General features: G+C 39.1%; 1 protein-coding gene across 1 annotated transcript in view; it reads right to left on the reverse strand.

Moving 5' to 3' along the window:
- Positions 1-19,240, reverse strand: part of DOLPP1 (dolichyldiphosphatase 1) — a gene marked incomplete in the record, with an annotated part of 1,057,587 nt that extends 1,038,347 nt beyond the window's left edge. The window contains 1 exon segment of the mRNA XM_044058255.1: positions 18,259-19,240. Coding sequence (XP_043914190.1) covers positions 18,259-18,334 — 76 coding nt within the window.
- Between the last annotated feature and the right edge of the window lie 1,705 nt (positions 19,241-20,945).

The raw sequence follows: 20,945 nt of genomic DNA on the forward strand, positions 1-20,945 counted from the left end.
TGGGTGTTGTTGCCAACTTTCTCAGTGTCATATATACTGGCTTGTGAGGGAAAGGGCATAGACTCTAGGTTCCTAATGTAATTGCACCACTCACAAATTGTGTCCCTACGTGGTAGTAGTAGATGGTTGTCAGTGTACATGAGGCAGTTGCTACACTATCTCAGGAAGCCCATATCAACAACAATGGCAGGAGAAATTGTCCTTCCATATTTATCAGAATCTGAAGGAGAAAGGCCAGGGAGAGCCAAGGGGTAGGCCTAATGCCCAAGTGCTTAAACCAAAAAAAGAAGCTTAGAATAACAATGTAAACAGGGTATAAACAAGCAGTAATAAATGCAACAGAAAAAAATGCAACTGAACACTTTAGAGAACAAGCAGCAAGTAGCAGAAAAAGCAAGATGAAGTAATAGAGTAGGAAACTTTTTTTTAATTAGTGGAAAGGGAGAGAGAGAAAGAACAGAAGATAATTCAAGGTTAAGAAGCTAAGGAGGCTGGCCTTCCCAAATGATCTCTGTAGGAGGTAGAATAAGCTAATGAGAAGGGACCGGGAGGAGTGCCCCATATCAGATTTGCAGTGGGGGTGGGCAACTGCAAAAGCCACCAACTTTAACAACAGTAGTTGGATGGGGTAAAGGGGGGGGGGGGGGGGAATACAGCCAGAGGTCAGCAAATATATATATCCTTGACTGAATTATTTACTTAAGAATAGTGCAGTACTGAACACAGCTGGATAACATGCAGAAAAATATACTTATAAGCACTGTATTAACCCACGCAGGCAAAATATTAACAGGTACTTATGCTCTACATTCATTAAAATGAGTTTCTTGGAGTAAGGAAAGCATGTTTCTTTATACAAGTAATCACTTCAGCTCTTTTAACCATAAGATAAGCCTTTACATTCAAAGAAAGAATGCTACACATTTAGCAAAATTAAAGACAAGATTGTTAACTTCTTTTGGCTTTTCCCAGTTAGGGGTCGCCACAGCGGAACACCGGTCTGCTAATGATTGGCAGTATTTTTTTTTTTTTTTTTTTTTTTTTTTTTTACAGTGCCGAGGTGCCAGCTCAACACCCAACCTTCAACGAAGACACAAAGGAAAGATTCAGTTAGCCTACTTTATAAAAAGTGTGGCACCAATAACAAAAATGGTTCTCCTTACAAATAGTCATCTCACTTAAAAGGTCAAGCTTCTATGTTGCCTTCTATGACACTTTCTTTAAAATCAATAAAATATGCCTACATCTTGTACAACTAGCATGCACACGCATTAGATCTTCTGAACGCAATTCTATATAAAATAGCATAGGAACAAAATATACATGTCTAAAAATACTGCAAATCTACCCATATCAAAAGCCAATGTTTTTGCAGGGAAGCAAGCCCCCTACATCCCATTCTCGAGATTGTACCTCAGTGGGAAAGGGCATAAATGTTTCCCTAGTACAACTTTGTCAATATTTAGTATTCAGACATTTAAGTTTACATACATTTTCAGTCAATGTTTCCTGTCGATCTTATGCTGTTTAGATCACATCAAGTAATTCCATATACAGGAAAATGCTGCAAACCAATTTAGTAAATGGATAAATTACAAAACAAAGTGCTTTAACAAACTATTTAAAAATGCCAACACCTTCCAAGAAGCAAGACTAATGCCTCTACTTGGACAGTGGATCTGAATAGGAAACTACAATGCATCACACTCTTGAGAATCTTAGCCCCACTCTCTTAAAGTAAAATATACTGCTCAACAACAGATATTCATACAACCCCCTGCCCCTAGCCTGTAGTGCTGATATGAACATGTGGCTTACATTGAAAAAAATAATAATCATAAATAATTTCCTATGGTCAGAATTAGAAGATAACACTCAAGCATCTGTGCATTCCAGCAAATCAAGTTATACAGATAGTATCAGAACAGCCAGACAATAAAAGTGGATTGCAATAAAACTATAAGTCTACAGAGGAGCATCTTCGTACCAATATGCCAGGAAACACTGCTGTGTCCCATAAGGGAGGTACTTTTTAAACTGTCCCTTGAAAAGCAGAGACTGGCCAGCCCAACAGGTGCTGAGCAGTTCAGCTGTTTAAAATTACAAGGTCCAGAAACAAGGACAAAAAAAGCTTTAAAAAAAAAAAAAAAATTTTTCAGGTCCCTGTTAAAGTCACACTAGACAGACTGCCAAACTCTACATAACTACTTCTAAATGGCATGACCCAAGTTTATTTCATGTTAAAGTGAAGGGCCTCCTGTAGGACTACATATCTGCCTTCAGCATTTGTGCCATGCTTTTCTCCTTAGCACTTTTATCTGAAACCACTTCCAGAAAACTATAAAATGAAGTCCAAGCTGAGTTGAGAGATTTGACATGGAGGAACCCAGAGACTTCATGCCTCTCCCCACAAAAAGAAACCTATACCAAGTACAAGATAACCATTTCCCTGAATATTTCCTTTTCTCCGAGGTACGGCACTCAAGAGTTGGTATATGTCGGGGGGGGGGGGGTTGCCCACTACTCTCCTGTATTTTTTTTTTCCTGCAGGTCAGCACGGCAATTGGGAGTGTAAACAAGAGAACCTGGCAAGGGCAGTTACTTTCGTCATGCTTAAGTACTGCATAGACAGTGATAATCAGTTCAGGCCACCAATTTGGTGACAGTTTTCAAACCTATTACACACTATTCAGAAATTAGGAGATTTAGAAGAATACAGGATGGGGTCTCAAATTCAAATACATTTTTATCAACTCCAGATTTAAAAGCAAAAACAAAACAAAAACACACACTGGTGACCATGCACAAATTCTCTCTCTACTGATACAGCAGGGAGCAGACAGGCACAACAGTTAAAGGCAAGTAGCTATAGTTCCTTTAATACCAGCTGTCACAAGGGGCTCTGAAAATACCATTCTGCTTGCAAAGACAACCCTTTGCCTGTCTGCCATATGCTTTCTAAAACAGCAAAAAACATTCCTTTGAGTCCGATCCAAAGGTAGCTGCACTCCCAGGTAGCTAGACCTTTAAAAGGTCTGGACACAAGATACTGAATTTCTCTTTCCTCCCCTGGCATATTTTAACTGCAATCTGGAAACATGCTCCTCTCTCGCTGGTCTCCAAGGCAAAGTTATGGTCCATAAAGATCCACGAACCACCTGCCAAGATCATTTTAGCAGGAAACCAGACTGAAGATAGAACCTCACCTTTTGTGTTACAGGTGGCAAAGTGAACCAGGATCCATTGGGACATCTTTCTTGCTGTTCATGTCCGAGTCGAGATCTGATGAGACCATTAAAGTTTAACTAGCCCAGTCCACTCCTGATAAATTTCCTCACTGTCCTTTTCTGGATCTCAGAAAGAGAAACAGAGTGTATATTTTTTCTTCTGCTACAATTTTCAATGTCTACCCGTTTTTATCCAGAAAGAGAAACGGGGTGTATATTTTTTCTTCTGCTACAATTTTCAATGTCTACCCGTTTTTATTTTGATACATTACCGACAACCTTCAGCACATTCTTAGTACTTTTTCCCCCTCAGAATTAGTTTTAACCACCTGCACTTGATCTGACTGGAACTGAGGGACATTTCCATATCCTTCTTTTTATCACCAGATATTTTAACATATCCAGTAGATTGTTACTCGTTTTCTGTACTTCATCACTGAAGATAAAATTTCTGTCTATGCTCACTTTTTGCAAGGTCTGATGGGTGCTTTAGTCTTGCATATTGTGGAGCCAAGAGATGGTTCCGACCTTGTGGGTGGACCAGACAGTTTATTTTGCCTAGTTTTAGATTTTTTTGTTTATCATTCACTCCTTAGATAAAAATTTGAACAGATATGAATGTCAAGCACTTTCAGTTAAGACCGCCCTTGGCCTAAAACTACAAATTGTACTTTCCTTTTTAGGAGAGGAAAGAATTGTTGAGAGCTGACTTCTCATCCCTACACCAGACAGAAGTCTGTTTATTTTAACTTTGTAACCACTGTAAACCTTAAACACTTGCACGATTTGTTAACTGACTGCAATACCCCAAGTTAAACTCAATATTATACCAATAGTAGTACATTTTATCTACTTGGAATATTCCAAGTGGACATCTGTTTATGCACTATAATTGTACATTATACCGCATACCTTCTGGCCTAGCTCGTGGGTGAAAAGGGTCATTTAAACCACTCGACTTGGCTAGTGAAACAAAATAGACAAGGAAAGAAGGCAGGGAATGCAGATACATGGAAGGAGACCTAAACTGGATACAGAAATTTTTTTTCAAAGAAAGTGAATTACAGACAGAACAGTCTAGTGGCAAGTACTCAGGTTCCACAAAATCAGTGTGGGATATATGGATTACAAGGAGAAATGATACCTATAAAAACATCATACTAAAACTAGCACCAAAAGCATAATCAAATGTTTATATAAAAACTAGCTTTAATGAGAAGCTTTCGGGTCTACACCCTTCATCAGCACATGAAGGGTGTAGACCCGAAAGCTTCTCATTAAAGCTGTTTGTTCGTGACTATCGTGTTGTTGGATATTTTGACATACTGTGATTTAGTGTATTTTGTGATTATATAAAAACTAGCACAGCATGTCTTTTGTAAGGAGCATTCAACATCACCACCACCACCACACACAGGATTTCCCTATCCACTAAAAAAGGACAAAGGTCAGCCTACACATTTTTAAACAGCACTCCCTTAAAATCAAGCCATTAGCTCATGCAATTCCTATGAACAAGACACCACCACCCCTATATATGGAAATAATCTAAGCGAAAGAAAAAGCTTCTTTGCTAAAAAGAAATACAGCTTATTATAACCTCAACTGTCCAACAGCATCACTTTTAACAGCACTGTGGTACTTTTTACTGCTTAGATATGCATACACAAGCAACTTTATGAAACAGCTTCAGCTATAACTGTAAGCACCTGCTTACTAGGTCACATAGATCAACAAACTATTGAGTAAATAAATTTAAATATTTTAGATGGTCATACGCTTTTACTATTTACATCAGGTAGGAAGCCAGACTACATTGACCCCTTTTAACCATAACCTAGTTACAAACGAGAGACACTAAATTAATAAAATTAAAGTATCAGCCTACAGAAGAGGACCCACTGACTTGCAGTTCAGGTAACACTGACAGGGACTTAAAAGATAAGCAGCAAATCAAATAAACTTCATCCACATTTGATAAAGGTTTTTACAAAGTAAAAACATACAATTATCATACAGGCAAGTGTGTAGATACACATACTTAGAAAAATTACCCCTACATGAAATCCCCAACAGCTACTAAATACAAGCAAAATGGGGAAAAACTCTAACCATTCACAGATGAACTGGGCCAAGACTAAAGGACCAATTATATGCTTCTATAAAAGGGCTAACTACCTGTATAAGATTTACATAATATATATATATATATATATATATATATATATATATATATATATATATATATATATATATATATATATATATAATGTATTATCCGTATTTCTACCATGTTCACATGTTTTTACAAGGTTAAAGACCACAACAGCCTTTTTAAACCTAATAAAACTAACTACCAACAGTTCACGCAAGTAAGGCCAGGTGCATGGAGGGAAAAAAAACACCACACACACCACCTTTATATATACCACCACACAAGCCAGCACTCCTCCCACTATGGTGAATGGATAAATCACACAATTCATTACCAAGCAAACATAGCTTTATTCCACCACAACAGCACACCAGTTTTAGTTTAGCCTTCATCAGTGCTTCAATACCAACAATGTTACAAGACATAACTACACACCCCTTACAAATGAATGTTCTTACAAATTCTCATTAAATCCAGGAGGAAACAATGCTCCCCGCCTAATAATCCAACCTCTCTATTATTTTAACAGTGTGCCAGCCTCCTTTATTGCCCGTTTAACAGAATCTTTATCAATAACAAAGAAATAAAACCTTGCAGTTTTATGGTGCAAAAGTACATTTATACAAAAGCACAGGATCCCCTGGCACATAAAATGTCACCAAGATGTTCTGAAATCCTGAGTGTCAATGAATGTGAAGTTGTCCAACATAAAATGAACTGCATGTGGCCAAATATATAACCCAATCTACATCACAATTCCCAAAAATATTAAATTTAATTTGGTACATCTCTGATGTGTTTGAAGATGAAAAAGCACTCAGCCTTAGGAACATATTTACAAAGACTACAATGACCACAGGGATGGCAACCTTTCACTACTACACCCCTCAAAATCAACTGTCCCAAAGGTTGTTTAGCCAAGTCTTCTTTCTTACAAGAAAAAAAAAAAAAAGATACAATCTGCCTGCCAGGTAATAACTTTTTTTAAACGATCATCCATCAGTAAAATGTACTAGTACTTCTGAACCAAGTCCATAAAAAAAGCTAGTGTTACAACCAAAACTTGTGGTCCAATCAGATCCTTTCTTGGTTGGTATTGTAGTAATTGCTCCCTACCAACTTGCCTTACTGAATCAGACATTTTGTATATCAGATTGGTTATATCCCCTATCCCAAAACCTCCTCACCATGTCCTGCATTTCAGTACTGTATACCAATTCGAAAGAACAAATTATTTTTAATCTCAAACTGAGATTTTGGTATACTTCTTACAGCATGTAGGGGTGACAACTACTCACTTGCAAAAAAAAAAAAAAAAAAAAAAAAAAAAAAAAAAAAAAAGTTTTTACTTGGGGAACTTCCTAAAGATGCAACTACTCACAGTCCCATTCTCCTTATTCTCCTTCACAGTAACTAGGACATCTAGGAATGTAATCTGTCTAGGGTCACGATTTATAATTAATTGGATACCCCATTTATCATTAAGGTATTCCACAAACTCCAACAAATATGTAACATCAGACCTCCAGACCACTCAGTCATCCAATCATCTCCACATGTCCATAGATTCTAAATATTATGGGAAAAATCTGTTCAATAAAACCCATAAATGGGTGTAAATGACGTACCCATAGCTGTACCTTTAAGTTGTAAGTAACAGTCCTCTCCGAAACACATTTTTTGTTAAAACATGTTCAGCAAAACATGATAAAAATGTGTTTGAACCCGGGCTACAAATTAAGGCCCTAATTCAACCAATATTCTAAGGCCAACAAGCCTGCCCAGTGAGAAATATGTTAGTATACAGAGCATTTCCATCCAATGTGCACAAAAACCAACCACAATCTAAACTGTACATGTTCAAGGTTTGTGTTTTTCGGCTTTTCCTGGTTAGGGGTCGCCACAGCAGAACTCCGGTCCGCTAATGATTGGCAGTAGATTTTTACGTACTGGCCTGCCGGGCCTAACTCACAACCTTCAACGGAGGAATGCCCATTCACGCATGTCACTACACAGAAGACGCTCTGAGAATCGAACGAGCAACGTCTAACTGTGAGGCGACAACGCTATAATATTCAAAAATTCAGTAGTACCTTGAAGCCTAGATCATACCATTTTCAACAAAGGTTTTAAATAATACGCAAGGAATTCAGATAACAGTTCCGTCAAAGACCCCTTACCAGAAACAATGGGCCTGTCAGATGGATAATTTGAATTTTTACAAATCTTGGGTAAAGGATACAAATACGGTCTCATATCATCCTGTACTGTCAACTGACAAATGTTTCTCTGGGAACACCCTCCCTCTACTGTTAACCTCAAAAAGCTGTCAATTTCCCTATTAAATGTTGAAGTGGGATCCAGGTACATTCTTTGATAATATCACTGGTCTGATAACCATTTTTTGGGTAAAGCCATGTACCCTAAATCTATGGCAAGTTCCAATACCCTTGACATGTGTAAGCAGGAGTTTGGGACATGAAACATTTAAAAGCAGGGGGCTGGGAGATAAACCATTTACAGGTTGCCTGTGTCCATTAGAGAGACAGGTGCCAAAGCAGGGATGAATTTCCTGTTCCCCAACCAGCTGTCTTAGTTGCACTTGAATTTGGTTAGGGAGGAACTCTGCTTCAGATGGATTAAGAGCCTGTTCCATAGATGGGGTAGTCTCTGGGATACATACCTCTCTCTCCCAGCAGGTCTTATTTATCACCACAGACAAGGTTTAAGTCTTTAGAATAGGTAATTTGGGTGTTTGTTTTGTGGATATGCAGGAGGTCCAGAGTGGGATCGGACAATGGCTTGTATGCCAAGCATAGATCGCCTCTCAAAAGCCTGTAAGAGACTGAATACAGGGATAGGGCCTTGAGGTGGTCTGCACAGGACATTTTACTTGCACCCTATATTCTTTTAGGGAGTAACCTCTGTGGATGTTCCACTTGTTGTATATGCCTGGTAAGGTACATACCAAAGGGGGCATTATACTCAATGATAGGTCTGAGGAATCGTGAATACATTAGAACAATAACTTCCTTGGACTTTGATACCATACCTTTGTTTGCAAGTTGCGCAACATAGAATGACTTCCTCATTACTGTAGACATGCGATGGTCAAAAGCTAGATTGCCATCTATGTATGTCACCAAGTTCTTGACTACTGTGTCAAAGGGGTATGTTCTCAATATGACCGTTGCCAGGGGTTGAGGATTTCCCAAAGGATAGTATTATGCATTTCTTGGCATTTAGTTTTAGTCCATGGGTCTGACAAACTGTGTCAGCCCCTCCTGAAGAACATTTGTGTCAGTGTGGCATTCAACGACTGCTCCTAATTTGCAAATCAGCTGCAAATTTAAATCAGGCAGAGTCCACTGACATTGGCCTTTACTTCAGAGAAGTAAATGCCAGAAAGGAGTGGACCAAGAACTGATCCCCAACTGACGTCACTTGTGACTGGCTTCTTTGTAGAAGTGGACTCCTCAATTCTAACTTCATGGGTCCTGTGAGCCAGTTGGCTATCCATCAGGTGGCATATAATTTTGCCCTTAGCCTCCTGAGTTTGTCAAGAAGGCCCGAGTGGGGTATTGCATCAAATGCCTTGGCCAGGTCAAGGTAGGCAGTGTGAACCATTTTCCCCCCTCATCCACTGCTTTGGTTACCTTCTCAAAAGGAGTCAGCCAGGTTGAAAAGGCATGATCTGCCCTTGACGAAACCAAACTGGGTTGGGTCCAGTGTCTGTTTACTACAAGTTGTTTTACTTTTCGCACCATGTGCTTTTACTATCTATGCTCTCCTTAACATCTATCCGGGGGGGGGGGGGGATGTAATAAAATCTAATAAACCTATAAATACTGCAAACTATGTCACCATAACTTAACAGCAAATCGTTAAGTCTCTCATACTTGCATACAACGTATAAATTCTGCAACCTCCAGCAATACTACTCATTAGTATTTAATGCACTACATGCAATCTGTTCATACATTCAGATATACACATATGTTTGCACTCATTACATGTGGAGCCCCCCCCCCCCCCCCACTGAAAACAGGGATTTAAAACTGAACCCAATCAACATGTAATAAATACATTCACACATCTACAGCAATGTGGTGTAACAAATCAATAATTTCTGCCCACTTTCCAGTCTGAAGTTCATATTTACAATGAAGTTAAAGAAATGCAGTTTCCACAGACAATTCAGTCTGCAATACTTAGTTGCAGTACCTGGTAAAATGTTCAAACTCTGCAGGCTTTTCCTCAGTTAAAAATACATGCAGTGCTTCTTTACAAATCAGATGAAGTACCCCCATTACACAGGCTTCCGGCAAAACAGAAGGCTAGAAGAAATGCACAACATCCCAAGAGATCATACAAGATCACAGATACAGTAACCCAAAACAGATCCTAAACGTCTTAAAAACAGATATGCATATACCAAGTCCAAGATGTCCATTTCTCTTAATATTTTTCTTCAAGATATGGTTATCTTTGTGTTGGTTAATAAAAGGTCAGGAGTGTCGAGGGCTTGCCCCCCTTGCAAAAAAAACTCAGCACAAGGTTTCATATCTTCTCCTGCATTTACAACTTCTTTTTGCAGCACATCAACAATCGACATTTTAATAGGCAGCGTACAGATAATGACAGCTTGATGTCCCTTCTCCTTCCAGTTTCTCAGACAGGTACTGCACATGGGCCACAACAGCCCTGATGTGAAGTATCAACTAAGGGAGGGGAATAATAGCAACACAGCACGAAAATACCTTCCCTCTTGTACTTCCCTGCAGGCAAAGAATTGTATAGTGCCTCTCCTTAGAGAGAATCAGCTCCTTTTGCTCACCAGAATATATCTGGAACTGCTTTGTATTTAGTACGCAATACTCCCTTCTACAGTACCCCCATACCCTCTTCAGACAAAAAAAAAAAAAAAAAAAAAAAAAAAAAAAAAAGTTATGAACAGGACCAGATATAATCTTGTTTGGCAAGTCTCTAACTTCTACATGCCATTCTGTGCTAAAACATTTAAAAGGATCAGCTACCAATATAGGTTCATACTAGGCTATCTGCCCTAGGGCATTTATAAGCCTAGCCAGAATGCGTTTGGCTTTCGCCACCCATTTTAAATTTATTTTGCTATGCCCTTTTTCGAGGCTAGTATACTGTGCCTCTGTCCAACAGCGACACAGAAGTGATACCCGGGGTAAACCTACGATCTCCCATCCACTTATCAAGATTCCTCTTGAAGAGAGTCAATGAGGGACTCTGCCTAACCTGGACTGGGACTTTATTCGAGTGAAGGGAGCCTCTGGGTTATGAATTTGTCCCTACAGCATGTCCTATTTATTTCAGTGCTGAGGTTCAAGTCTCTCGAGCGCGTAGCTCGATGGGATTTGGATTTTCTGAGGTGCAGCATGTCCACTAATTCCGGGTTGGACATGGCTTTATACGTCAGGCACAGATCGCCTTTGAACAGGCGGTATGCCACTGAGTGGAGCTGGAGTTTCTTTAACCGGGCAGCATATGGCATCTGTTTGAGCCCTTTGATCCTCTTGTTGAGGTACTTTTGGGGTCTTTCCAGTTGCTGCAGGTGTCTGGTAAGGTAGATCCCAAAAGGGGCATTGTACTCAGTTATGGGCCTGATGAGGGATGAGTAAAGAGGCACGATGACCTCCCCTGATCTAGATGTGAATCCCTTCATGATTAGGTGGGCTATATAAAAGGTTTTTCTAACCACTTTGGCCACGTGGTTGTCAAATGAGAGATTGCTATCAACTTGGGTCCCCAGGTCCCCAATTACTTCTTCTGTACTTAATGGATTACCACCCATGTGGTAATTTGTGGGCACTTTGGGGATGACTATACACTTTTTGGCATTTAGCTTGAGGACATGGCTCTGGCACTAGTTGTCTGTTTCTATGAGGCCCTTTTGGAGGATGCTTGTGTCGGCTGGAGTAGATTATGGCGCCCAGTTTTCAGTCATCTGCGAACTTGGTCAGCCACAGTCCTTCCGTGTTGGCCTGTACCTCAGAGAAATATATACCGAACAAGAGAGGTCCCAGGACTGAGCCTTGTGGGACACCACTTGTAACTGGTTTGGAGTCCGACATGGCTCCAGCAATTCTAACCATGTGGGTTCTGTCCTTGAGCCAGTTTGCAATCCATCTACGGACATAGGGGTTTATATTTAAGCTGGTGAGCTTATCTATAATGCCCGAGTGGAGTATTGTATCGAAGGCTTTTGTGAGGTCCAGGTAGGCTGTGTGGACCACCTTCCCCTCGTCAATCGCCTTGGTGACTGTTTCAAAGAAGTCAACCAGATTTAAGAGGCAGGATCTGCCCTTAAAGCCGAACTGGGTAGGATCCAGTGTCTGTAGGTCCCCAATATCTTTATTTATGAGGTCCATGATGATCCTTTCCATAGCTTTGCAGACCAAGCTAGTCAGGCTTATGGGGCGATAGTTTCCAGGATCCGTTGAGGCACCACCTTTATGGAGAGGGACCACTGTTGCTGTACGCCACTCTTTGGGCACATATCCTGTAGTAAGGCTGAGATTGAACAGTAGTTTTTATGTTTGTTTAACTCTTGGAGTTCATGTAGGACGCAGCCCGGGACACCGTCTGGTCCCATTGATGCCGTGTTTTTTGCTTTGGAGAGGGCGGCTCTTACCTGAGCATCTGAGATAATACACACACATACATGCTATTCAGATCACTCAAATGACAGCAAGGTAGGCATGACTTTACATGACGGCAAACAAAAAAAAAATTTATATATATAGATATATATATATATATATATATATATATATATATATATATATATATATATACACACATACACATACATACATACATACATATACACACACACACACATACACACACACATATATATACACATACATACAAAAAAGCATGACATCACATCCTGTCAATCAATAATATAAAAAATATATATATGTATGTATATATCTCCATATTATAAAATATATAAATGAAAATATACTAATTAAATAAATTAGTATGATTTTCTGGAATTAAAATGCAGACATCCAACGAAATAATGCCCTCAATTTCAACAGGCTCATAATAGAAACTGTGTCATTAAGTCCAGGAAACACAGAAGCATTCAGCCTGAGCTGCCACACAAGTTCTTTTTCTTCTAAATGTAAAGAGACAGGTCCCCACACACACAAGTTTGGGCATAGTTCTAATGCTGTCAAGAAACAAGTTTCACCTTGCTTGGAGCCTTAATTCTATATACAAGGGGCAGACAAACTCTGAAGGGCTGGCATAGAACCAAGACTGAGAAACTGGACAGCCACAAGGTAAAATGTCAGGCACAAAGGGCTGCAGTAAGGACAAAGTCAGGAACCAGGAAAGTAGCAAGAGTACCACAGAGGAATGTCCCCGTTCAGTACTCGTCTGCACTTGTCTCAGACATATCCGAGAGAACAGGATCAAATTCTTTCCTGAAAGCACAAAGACACTGCAGCAGTAGAAGATGGGGGAAGGAGTCTATTAAAGATATGGACAGGCTGAACAAATTACAAAAGATGACAGTTCAGTTAAAAAGCACTGCACCTACAACAGCCCTAGCATTAACTATCATCTGAGAGGGTGGAACTAATAGGAGGATAAGGAGCTATGCTGTTAATCTTTCCTGGACTAGATCACCAGCACTGGAGTGATAGGATAGTGATGGCAGCAAATCAAGTGCCGTGGCATATTCTCACGAGGAAGAGATTCCAAAAGAAGAGGCAAGGTTTTTGCATTTACAGGCAGGACACTGGTAAGACCACAACTTGAGTAATGTGCATAATTCTGGAAGGCATGGATGGAACGATACGTCAGGTTGTTGGAATAAAAGGAATCATCCAGAGCTGTGACATGGAAGAGAAGGGATATAATCAGAGACTGAAGGAGCTACAATTCTTCTCACCTGAAGACAGAAGAGAAAGCACTGAACAGGAAGAGCAAATGAGGAGCACAGACAGCTTTTTCTAGTGACTGCATTACTCCTTTGACCTAAAAGGATTTTTTTTTTCATTGGAGGTTACTACTGTTAGAGAAAAATACATCTCTCATGATTATTCTACACAAAATGCATATTAAACTTACAATTTCTTCACAAATGACAAAGTAAAAAGAAAGTACTGCTGAAGGGGTTAAGAATGTTATAAAGACTAGTTTCTGAAAGCAAGAAAGAATACACTGGATGTAAGCTCTGACCTTCCCAGGCTGGGATGGACAGTTAAGGAATGTTGGGAAGTTAAAGGTCAAGAAAGAAGACTGCTTAACAAGCCAGGTGGCCTCTACTTTTCTAAAATATTACTGGTACTAAAAAAAAAAAAAAAAAAAAAAAAAATGGATTTCTCATGTGCAGCATCCTATTTGACCACGTCAGAATTCTGCATGCATGATACTGATAAGAAATTAGAGTGTGTATTTTTGTTCCTTGGCGAGACTAATTTTAAATTGTGTAGATAGTCTCCCAGCACTGATGTACGTGGATTTAAATAGAGAAAATTTTTTTGCAAATCCTGAAAGTTATTCTCGACTCAAGACTAAAGGTAATTAATGTTATTTATGTACATTTTAAACTGCACTTTAACACTAGGCTATTGGCCCTGAGGCCATTATAAGCCTAGCCAAGTGTTTAGCCCATATTTAGACACATCAGCACCTAATGTCCCTGTCCAGCAGGGATATGGGTGGAATCCCAGGGGGTTTATTTTCTGTTTCCCATCCAGTTAACCAGGTTGCGCTTACAGAGGGGGTAAAGAGGTACTCTGCTTGATGTGGAGATGGAGTCTATTCCCTACATGGGGGGGGGGTCTCTGGGACACAAATCTGTCTCACCAACAAATCTTTTTGATGTCACAGACCAGGTTGAGGCCACACGTGTGGGTTACTCGAGTGGAGCTTGACTTGCAGATATGCAGCATTCCCTTCAAGGTGGGGTCTGTGATTGCCTTGTATGCCAGACAGAGGTCACCTCTGAGGAGTCTGTATGAAACTGAGTAGAGGGATAGGGCTTTTAGCCTATGTACGGTAGATAAAACAAAAGAAAAGATGGAAAGAATGGAACATATGAGCCACATAGACCATATATGCATAAATGTGGTGCCTGTAAGGTTTGTAAAAATAACGATGGCATCCGTGTTGCTATAGGGGGATTTGAATGTACAATAGGGTGCATGGATAGATGCAACTGTAACACTAACAAAGAAAAAAAAAAAAAAAAAAAAAAAAAAAAAGTCTTCGGCATTTCCTGGTTAGGGGTCACCACAGTGGAACTCCAGTCCCCTAAATGACAGACAGTGAATTTTTTACTGTGTCGAGTTGCCAGACCGGCACCAAACTTTCAAGGAAGGCACACCCACACATGCACACACCTACCTGCATGTTTTTAAATTCATTCGACCCCATGGAAGACATGCAGACTCCACATAGAAGACACCCAAACCAAGAATCAAACCGGAGAACATCTTGCTGTGAGGCGACAACGTAACCAACACTAATATGGTAGTTTATTTGGCCACTTATTTATCTTGTCCAGGGTTTTATGTTGGAAAAACCATTAGGAAGCTACGTGATCATATTATGGGGCAACTAAGGAATATGAAAAATAAACATGCATAATGCACTATTTTTGCACAGCTTTGGAATGTCCCAATTTTAAAAGATTTGTATTTTTTGTTATTGACAAGAGTTCACAACAGTGTTGGAGGAGGGGATGGTAAACTGGAACTTTAAGTAAGGGAAGCTAAATAGCAGCTCAGATTGGATTAAATTATTTTATTTCTATAACGCCCATTTTAGAACAAAGAGCTTCAGTTACATGAAGTCTTATTAAAGGGACCAAATGGTAGCAATATCACATTATACATTTCATACTGTACTTAAAATTTATTATAATGTTTTATGGTTCATTACTGGCATACAATAAAGTTCTTAATCTTCAGTTTTAATGGAAATTTAGCAAAGTTTTGATAAGTACAAACTGATTAGTAACTCAACCAAATTAATTATGAAAGGTTGGTCTGATGTTTGTAGTGAGTGATTAAGCCATTTGGATGCTTTGGTGAAAGCACTTAGTCTTGCTGGTTATTAAACTTAGTGGAGACGTTCTACTGCCTTGGTGGCTCGTTTTTTTACTTGGTTCCATGCGTATGGTAGACTGAGGCCCTGGATTCTCCAGGAGAGGAACCTCTATGGTCTCTCCAGATGCTGCATGTGCTTTGCGAGGTACATGCTGAAAAGGATGTTGTACTCAATGGGCCTTCTAAGGGAAGAAGGCAGGGATGTTATGACCTCCTTGTGCCTGGAATGAGATAACCCTTACTTATGAGGTGGAACCCTTACTTATGAGGTGGGCCATGTAGAAGGCTTTCTGTACAACTCACCAGGAAAACTAGAGGCCCATGAATCAGACTACCAGAATGAGTGGTAGAGGGGAGATTTAACAAGGAAAAAATGGATGGAAGAAAGGCAGAATGCTGAACATACTATTTTTTTTTTTTTTTTTTTTTTTTTTTTTTTTTTTAAAGAGAGAGAGAGGCAGATGTTTTCTCCTACCGCAAACGCTATATAAACCTATGTAATTCTGCACAGGAAATGCTTAACTTGCATCTTATAACAAGTGCTCTGAAATACAGAGAGAGCAAGATATTAAGCTCAGAGTTCTGGGGAAGGGAAGCAGGATCAGTGTCTACAAAAAGAGCACAATGTTTACCAAAATAAAGGAAAGATCTGTTTAATGAGAAGTCAAAATGCATGCTCCTCTTTGGGAGTGTTAAATCACAAATCTACATATTTTAATCAAGATGTTTACAGCATGGCTTGACTAGATGTACAAATCTGTCGTTAACGTTCAAGATTCCCATGAATGCAATGAAGTGACTGCCTTTTATTTATACCAGTCAAATAGCATTAACATGTCACAAAATAGCAGTATGTTGAACACAAACACCTCATAATCTGAACGGCCACACCATCTGTATAAAGCAGAACATGCAAATGTCAGTTATGTTCCCTACAGTGCAGAAAATATGCAAACACTGGGCCAAGGACTGACCACTGCAGGGCAATCTTAATTACTGAAAAGGAGGGGGAAAAACCTTTGCAACAAGTACTCTTAAGTATCCTACTCTGCTGACAGTCCTGGACTTGAAGCAGGACAAAGCCCATGTAACCAAATCTCATTAAAGTTGGAGAATCACCAAATCAAATACCTTGAATAGGATCAAAGACAAAGCAAAAAAATACACCATCTTCAGCTGCCTTGAAAATTAAAATGGATGAAAAATGTCAGTGCAAAAAAGGTTTTGTAACCTTTTCTGAATCTGTTTCATGCGGATGAAAATGTCATAGAGTCAAGAGTTTTGCACTTTGCAAGTACACTGCACTTTCTACAGATTTTTCAAAATGAGCAAGGAGAAAGTGGAGGATACCACTAAAGAAAAGTGGTATGAAGGGGTCCGGCGATCTTAAAATTGTTGGGAAGTGGTTGTCAGCATATGACCTTCTACCTACTGTGAGGAATTCCTGGTATTTAGAATATACTCCAAACAGGCATAGCAATTGTATGTAAAAATTTACTGGAGCACTGCAACACGTTTGGAGGGTAACATACTTTCTCCACATATTTATGTAATAATATACTGGAGTACTAAATAGAGGATAAAATACGGTATTATTCTCTCTTATCAGCGGTATATTAAGAGCTGTGACTTCGGCCATGATGTCGGAAACTGGCATATACTACTGAGGTAAACAAAATAAATAGGGGGAGATAACATAATGGAGTGCAGAGAACGCACGTAAAAGTGCGAAGACTTTACCTGCACTACTGCCATAATGAGGACGACAGTCTGCAAAAACATTGACAGCTACATTTATTTTACTAACGCGTTAAACCATAAATCTTAGAATCAGATTAAAAGAAACCGAAGACTTTCCGACTTTCAATCAACATAATTTCAAGAACTGGGTCCTGTACAACTTAGAAGTTTGTTTTATCCAGTCTAAATGCCTGGTTAGTAGTACAATAAACTCAACTCTTAAAAGGTGGTGCAACAAATTAAATTAGGTACACACCTCGGTGGAGGGACTTAAGTCCATAAAGAGAAAACTCATAAAACTAGACTTAATTGACATGTTTTTTACTACAAGAGAGACAGACACACTAAAACATATCCACAACAGCTACACTTGCCTAACACCGGGCGTGGCTAAGATGCTGTCACCTACGTAGCTCACGAGATAAAACTATAGAAGAATAAGGACAGGAACGCAAAATTTTAAAGATCTCCAACGAGCACAAGTTAGACATCAATACTTCCACCAAGAACCCGTAAAGCTGCAAGTGTCTGTGGTTGTGTCAAACACGAAAAAAAATATTTAAACATTATTATAAAAAGCTAGGCAACAATAATGAACAGGACTGCATATTGGAAACAGAAGCATACAGTTTGAAGACAGTGGTTTAGAAGAGAAAGTTACAGCTGCAAAACAAACGCATAACTATTAAAACGCTTGCTTAAAATGAAAACAGTGACACACAACTACAGTGGGTTTAAAATACAATGCTGACAGGCAATAACGTCCAGCCTGCTCATTGTGTATAGCCAGCCCATGCACATGCGCACACCTCAGCCTCACAATTTAGTGCCATGCCTTATAAGCCTGAGCGCCTGCGCCGCACAAGCTTTAGGCACCTAACGTATATAGCCTCATTATTAAAGAACTACCGTTGGGCCAAGTCCAGTCTGTGCCAGGAGAGGAACGAGCCAGTCAGCGGAGTATCGAATAGTAAAATACCAGAGCGCTAACAAGAAGGAAACATTTCAAGACAAATACTGAAGCGGTTGTTACCTGTAGGATATTCAACGTGTGTCAAAGATACAGCTTGCCACTGTATAGGCGCTGAACACTCTCCCATGGACGCCATTGCAGCCGTACCCGGATACCGGGCGCTTGGATACAACCACTCACCACGCGCAGAAAAAAAGGCTGGCCTACCCAATAGAAATCTGCACCCTTCAGAGCACTATTATAATACTTACCAATCATAATGCTGGACTTGTGAGTTAGAAGCCAACCAGAAAACAGACATTTAAGAACTATGGTGGCCAATCGCTACAGTTTCCAGCAGACCAACTAAGGAATTTAAGTGAATAATTGTACGTAATATATTTGTCGAATAGCTGCGAAGATGAAAACGGTGTTTGCTTGCATTTTATACAAATTGAAATGTGATAAGATATAAAAATAGTGTAAACGCGTAGAAACCTTTTGTGAGTACTTGCAAGTGCCGCTTATTTGTAATTAAGTGGGTGGTGGCTAGAGGAAATACGTTCAATTACAGCCTAAAATGTTAGTGCCAGCTCCTAGCAAACTCTTATATAATATTCTTTTAATTAATTTTTGCTGTGTAAATGCTCCAGAACTTGTATATAGGTTGAAGTGAAAAGTTGTCCTTGTGCAATACAGTTTTATGAAGTTTCACAGCACAGCTAAAACTAAGATGCCCCTTTAAGAAGCGATTTTTGGATGGGGATCTTTACGATAAGACTGATAGCCGTTGGACAGAATGAGTATTCACAATTCGTCTTAAGTGAAATATTAATATTTTGTAGAACTCGTTGTCCTAAAATCATAATTCATAACTCTAAACTGTCCAGATTTTTGCTTTATATTTCTGGTCTGTTCCTTATAAAATTCATGCTTTTCTGGCAAATGACTGAGTAATGGAGTCTCTAAGTAACGGCATACTGTACAATTGAGTTTCAGACTTCATATCCTTCAGAAAAATACATGCTAACACAAATCCAGTTATTCTAGCAACTTTCTAGGTTTATAAAAGCAATATTTAAATTTTGTCACATGGGGGGGGGGGGCTTGTTTCCCCATTATTTTAGGCTTTGTCCAGATTTATTGTGCTAAGTGTGGTACAGGTCTAATATGCTGACTTACATTTACTTGTATAATTTTTAAGAGACATTTCCCAAGTATAAAAGTCAGCAAGTTAGAGTCTAATTGCAAGTTAAAACAGTAAGTCACAGTGACAGTAAAACTTCAGTAAAAACAAGTTAGTGACTCTGGGCTCAGTGACAGGTAGTTGCTAGACATGCGCTCCAAGGGGTCAGTGAAGAGGTTAGTCCAACTGCTCTGTCACAAAGTAGGCAAAGTAAGAGTGAGGTAGTCAAGGTCTGGACTACAGAAACCAGCTTTTTAGCAGTTAACAGCCGTTAATATTCTGAGCTAAGAACCAGAAAGATTTTTGGCTGCAAACTCAGCAGTACCAAACAACAAAGTTCTCAAAGTCCACAAACGTCAGAACCAATAAATGTAGACTAGTAAAGCATAAACCAAACAGGCTCCGCAACAGTCAAATGCTTTAATTGACAAAACAACAGAACAGTGACCTGGCGAGTACAAATACTTATAAAATTCACTTAGCGCTTTCACCCATCCATAAACATGGGCATCATCAGAGTTCTTCGTGTCAGACCCTAGAATACCTTTCAACTGTGCAGAATTTTCCCTATCGTTTTAGGTCTGTTCCTTGTAAAACTTGTAGTTCTCTGGCAAATTTCTGAGGATTGAAGTCACTAAATAATGACACATTTTAGTTTCAGACTTAATGTCTTTCAAAAACTGATTATATGCATGTCTCCCAAATATGCAACAAAATCTAGAAGATTTAGGATTTTTTGCTTGGAAATGTTTACATAGATATTTTTATACTCCAAGTAGAATCCAGAGAATTTTTCCTCAGGTAGACAGCAAGTGTTGGAGGTGTGACAGGGAAGAAAGAGGTACTTGGGAACATATTTTCTGGGAGTGCAGTGGGTTGGCGGACTTTAAGGATTCCCTGCCGGATGCACTGTCAGAGATGGTGGGTTGGTAGACTGGTGTGACGAGGGAGATGATTTTTCTGAGCTATGATACAGAATCGGAATTGCCTAGACATGGTAAGGCCTTGCTGTCTCTAATTATGGTGGCTGCCAAAAAAGCAGTTACTAGAAAATGGAAATCAAAATCTAAACCAACTATATTAGACATAGTGAACATAGTAACAGAGATAAAACAACTGGAATTGAGATCTTTAGAAAAAGGTAGGAGCAAACAACATAGGAAAAGAAAAATGAGAATTGTGGGAGCAATACATACAAGGGAGGAATGAGGTTTAAAAGAAAGCAGGATTTAAATGAGCTATGTAATGTTTGAAACTGATTGGGTAGATTATAAGTGATGTATAACGTTTGTAACTGAAGTGTCACTATGGTTTGTGATGTAAAATGCTTGCAACAAGGACTGTGTCAATATGGATTGTTTTCATTTATATAAATGTATGATTGCATATTTCAAAACTGATGGTTTAATAAAGATGTTTCTTGTTTAAAAAAAAGGTCAGGAATTGAATAATTTATATAATGTTGCTTAGGTTATGTAATATAGCAATATATGTGAATTATAATGTTTAATGTTAATTTGTTAATAGTTTAATTACTTTTGTATAAATGTAAATTTGTCTATGTCACAAGTGATAATTCAAT

This window comes from Protopterus annectens, chromosome 16.part0 (assembly GCF_019279795.1).
Source record: "Protopterus annectens isolate FY-2018-M chromosome 16.part0, PAN1.0, whole genome shotgun sequence".
Lineage (NCBI taxonomy): Eukaryota > Metazoa > Chordata > Ceratodontiformes > Protopteridae > Protopterus > Protopterus annectens.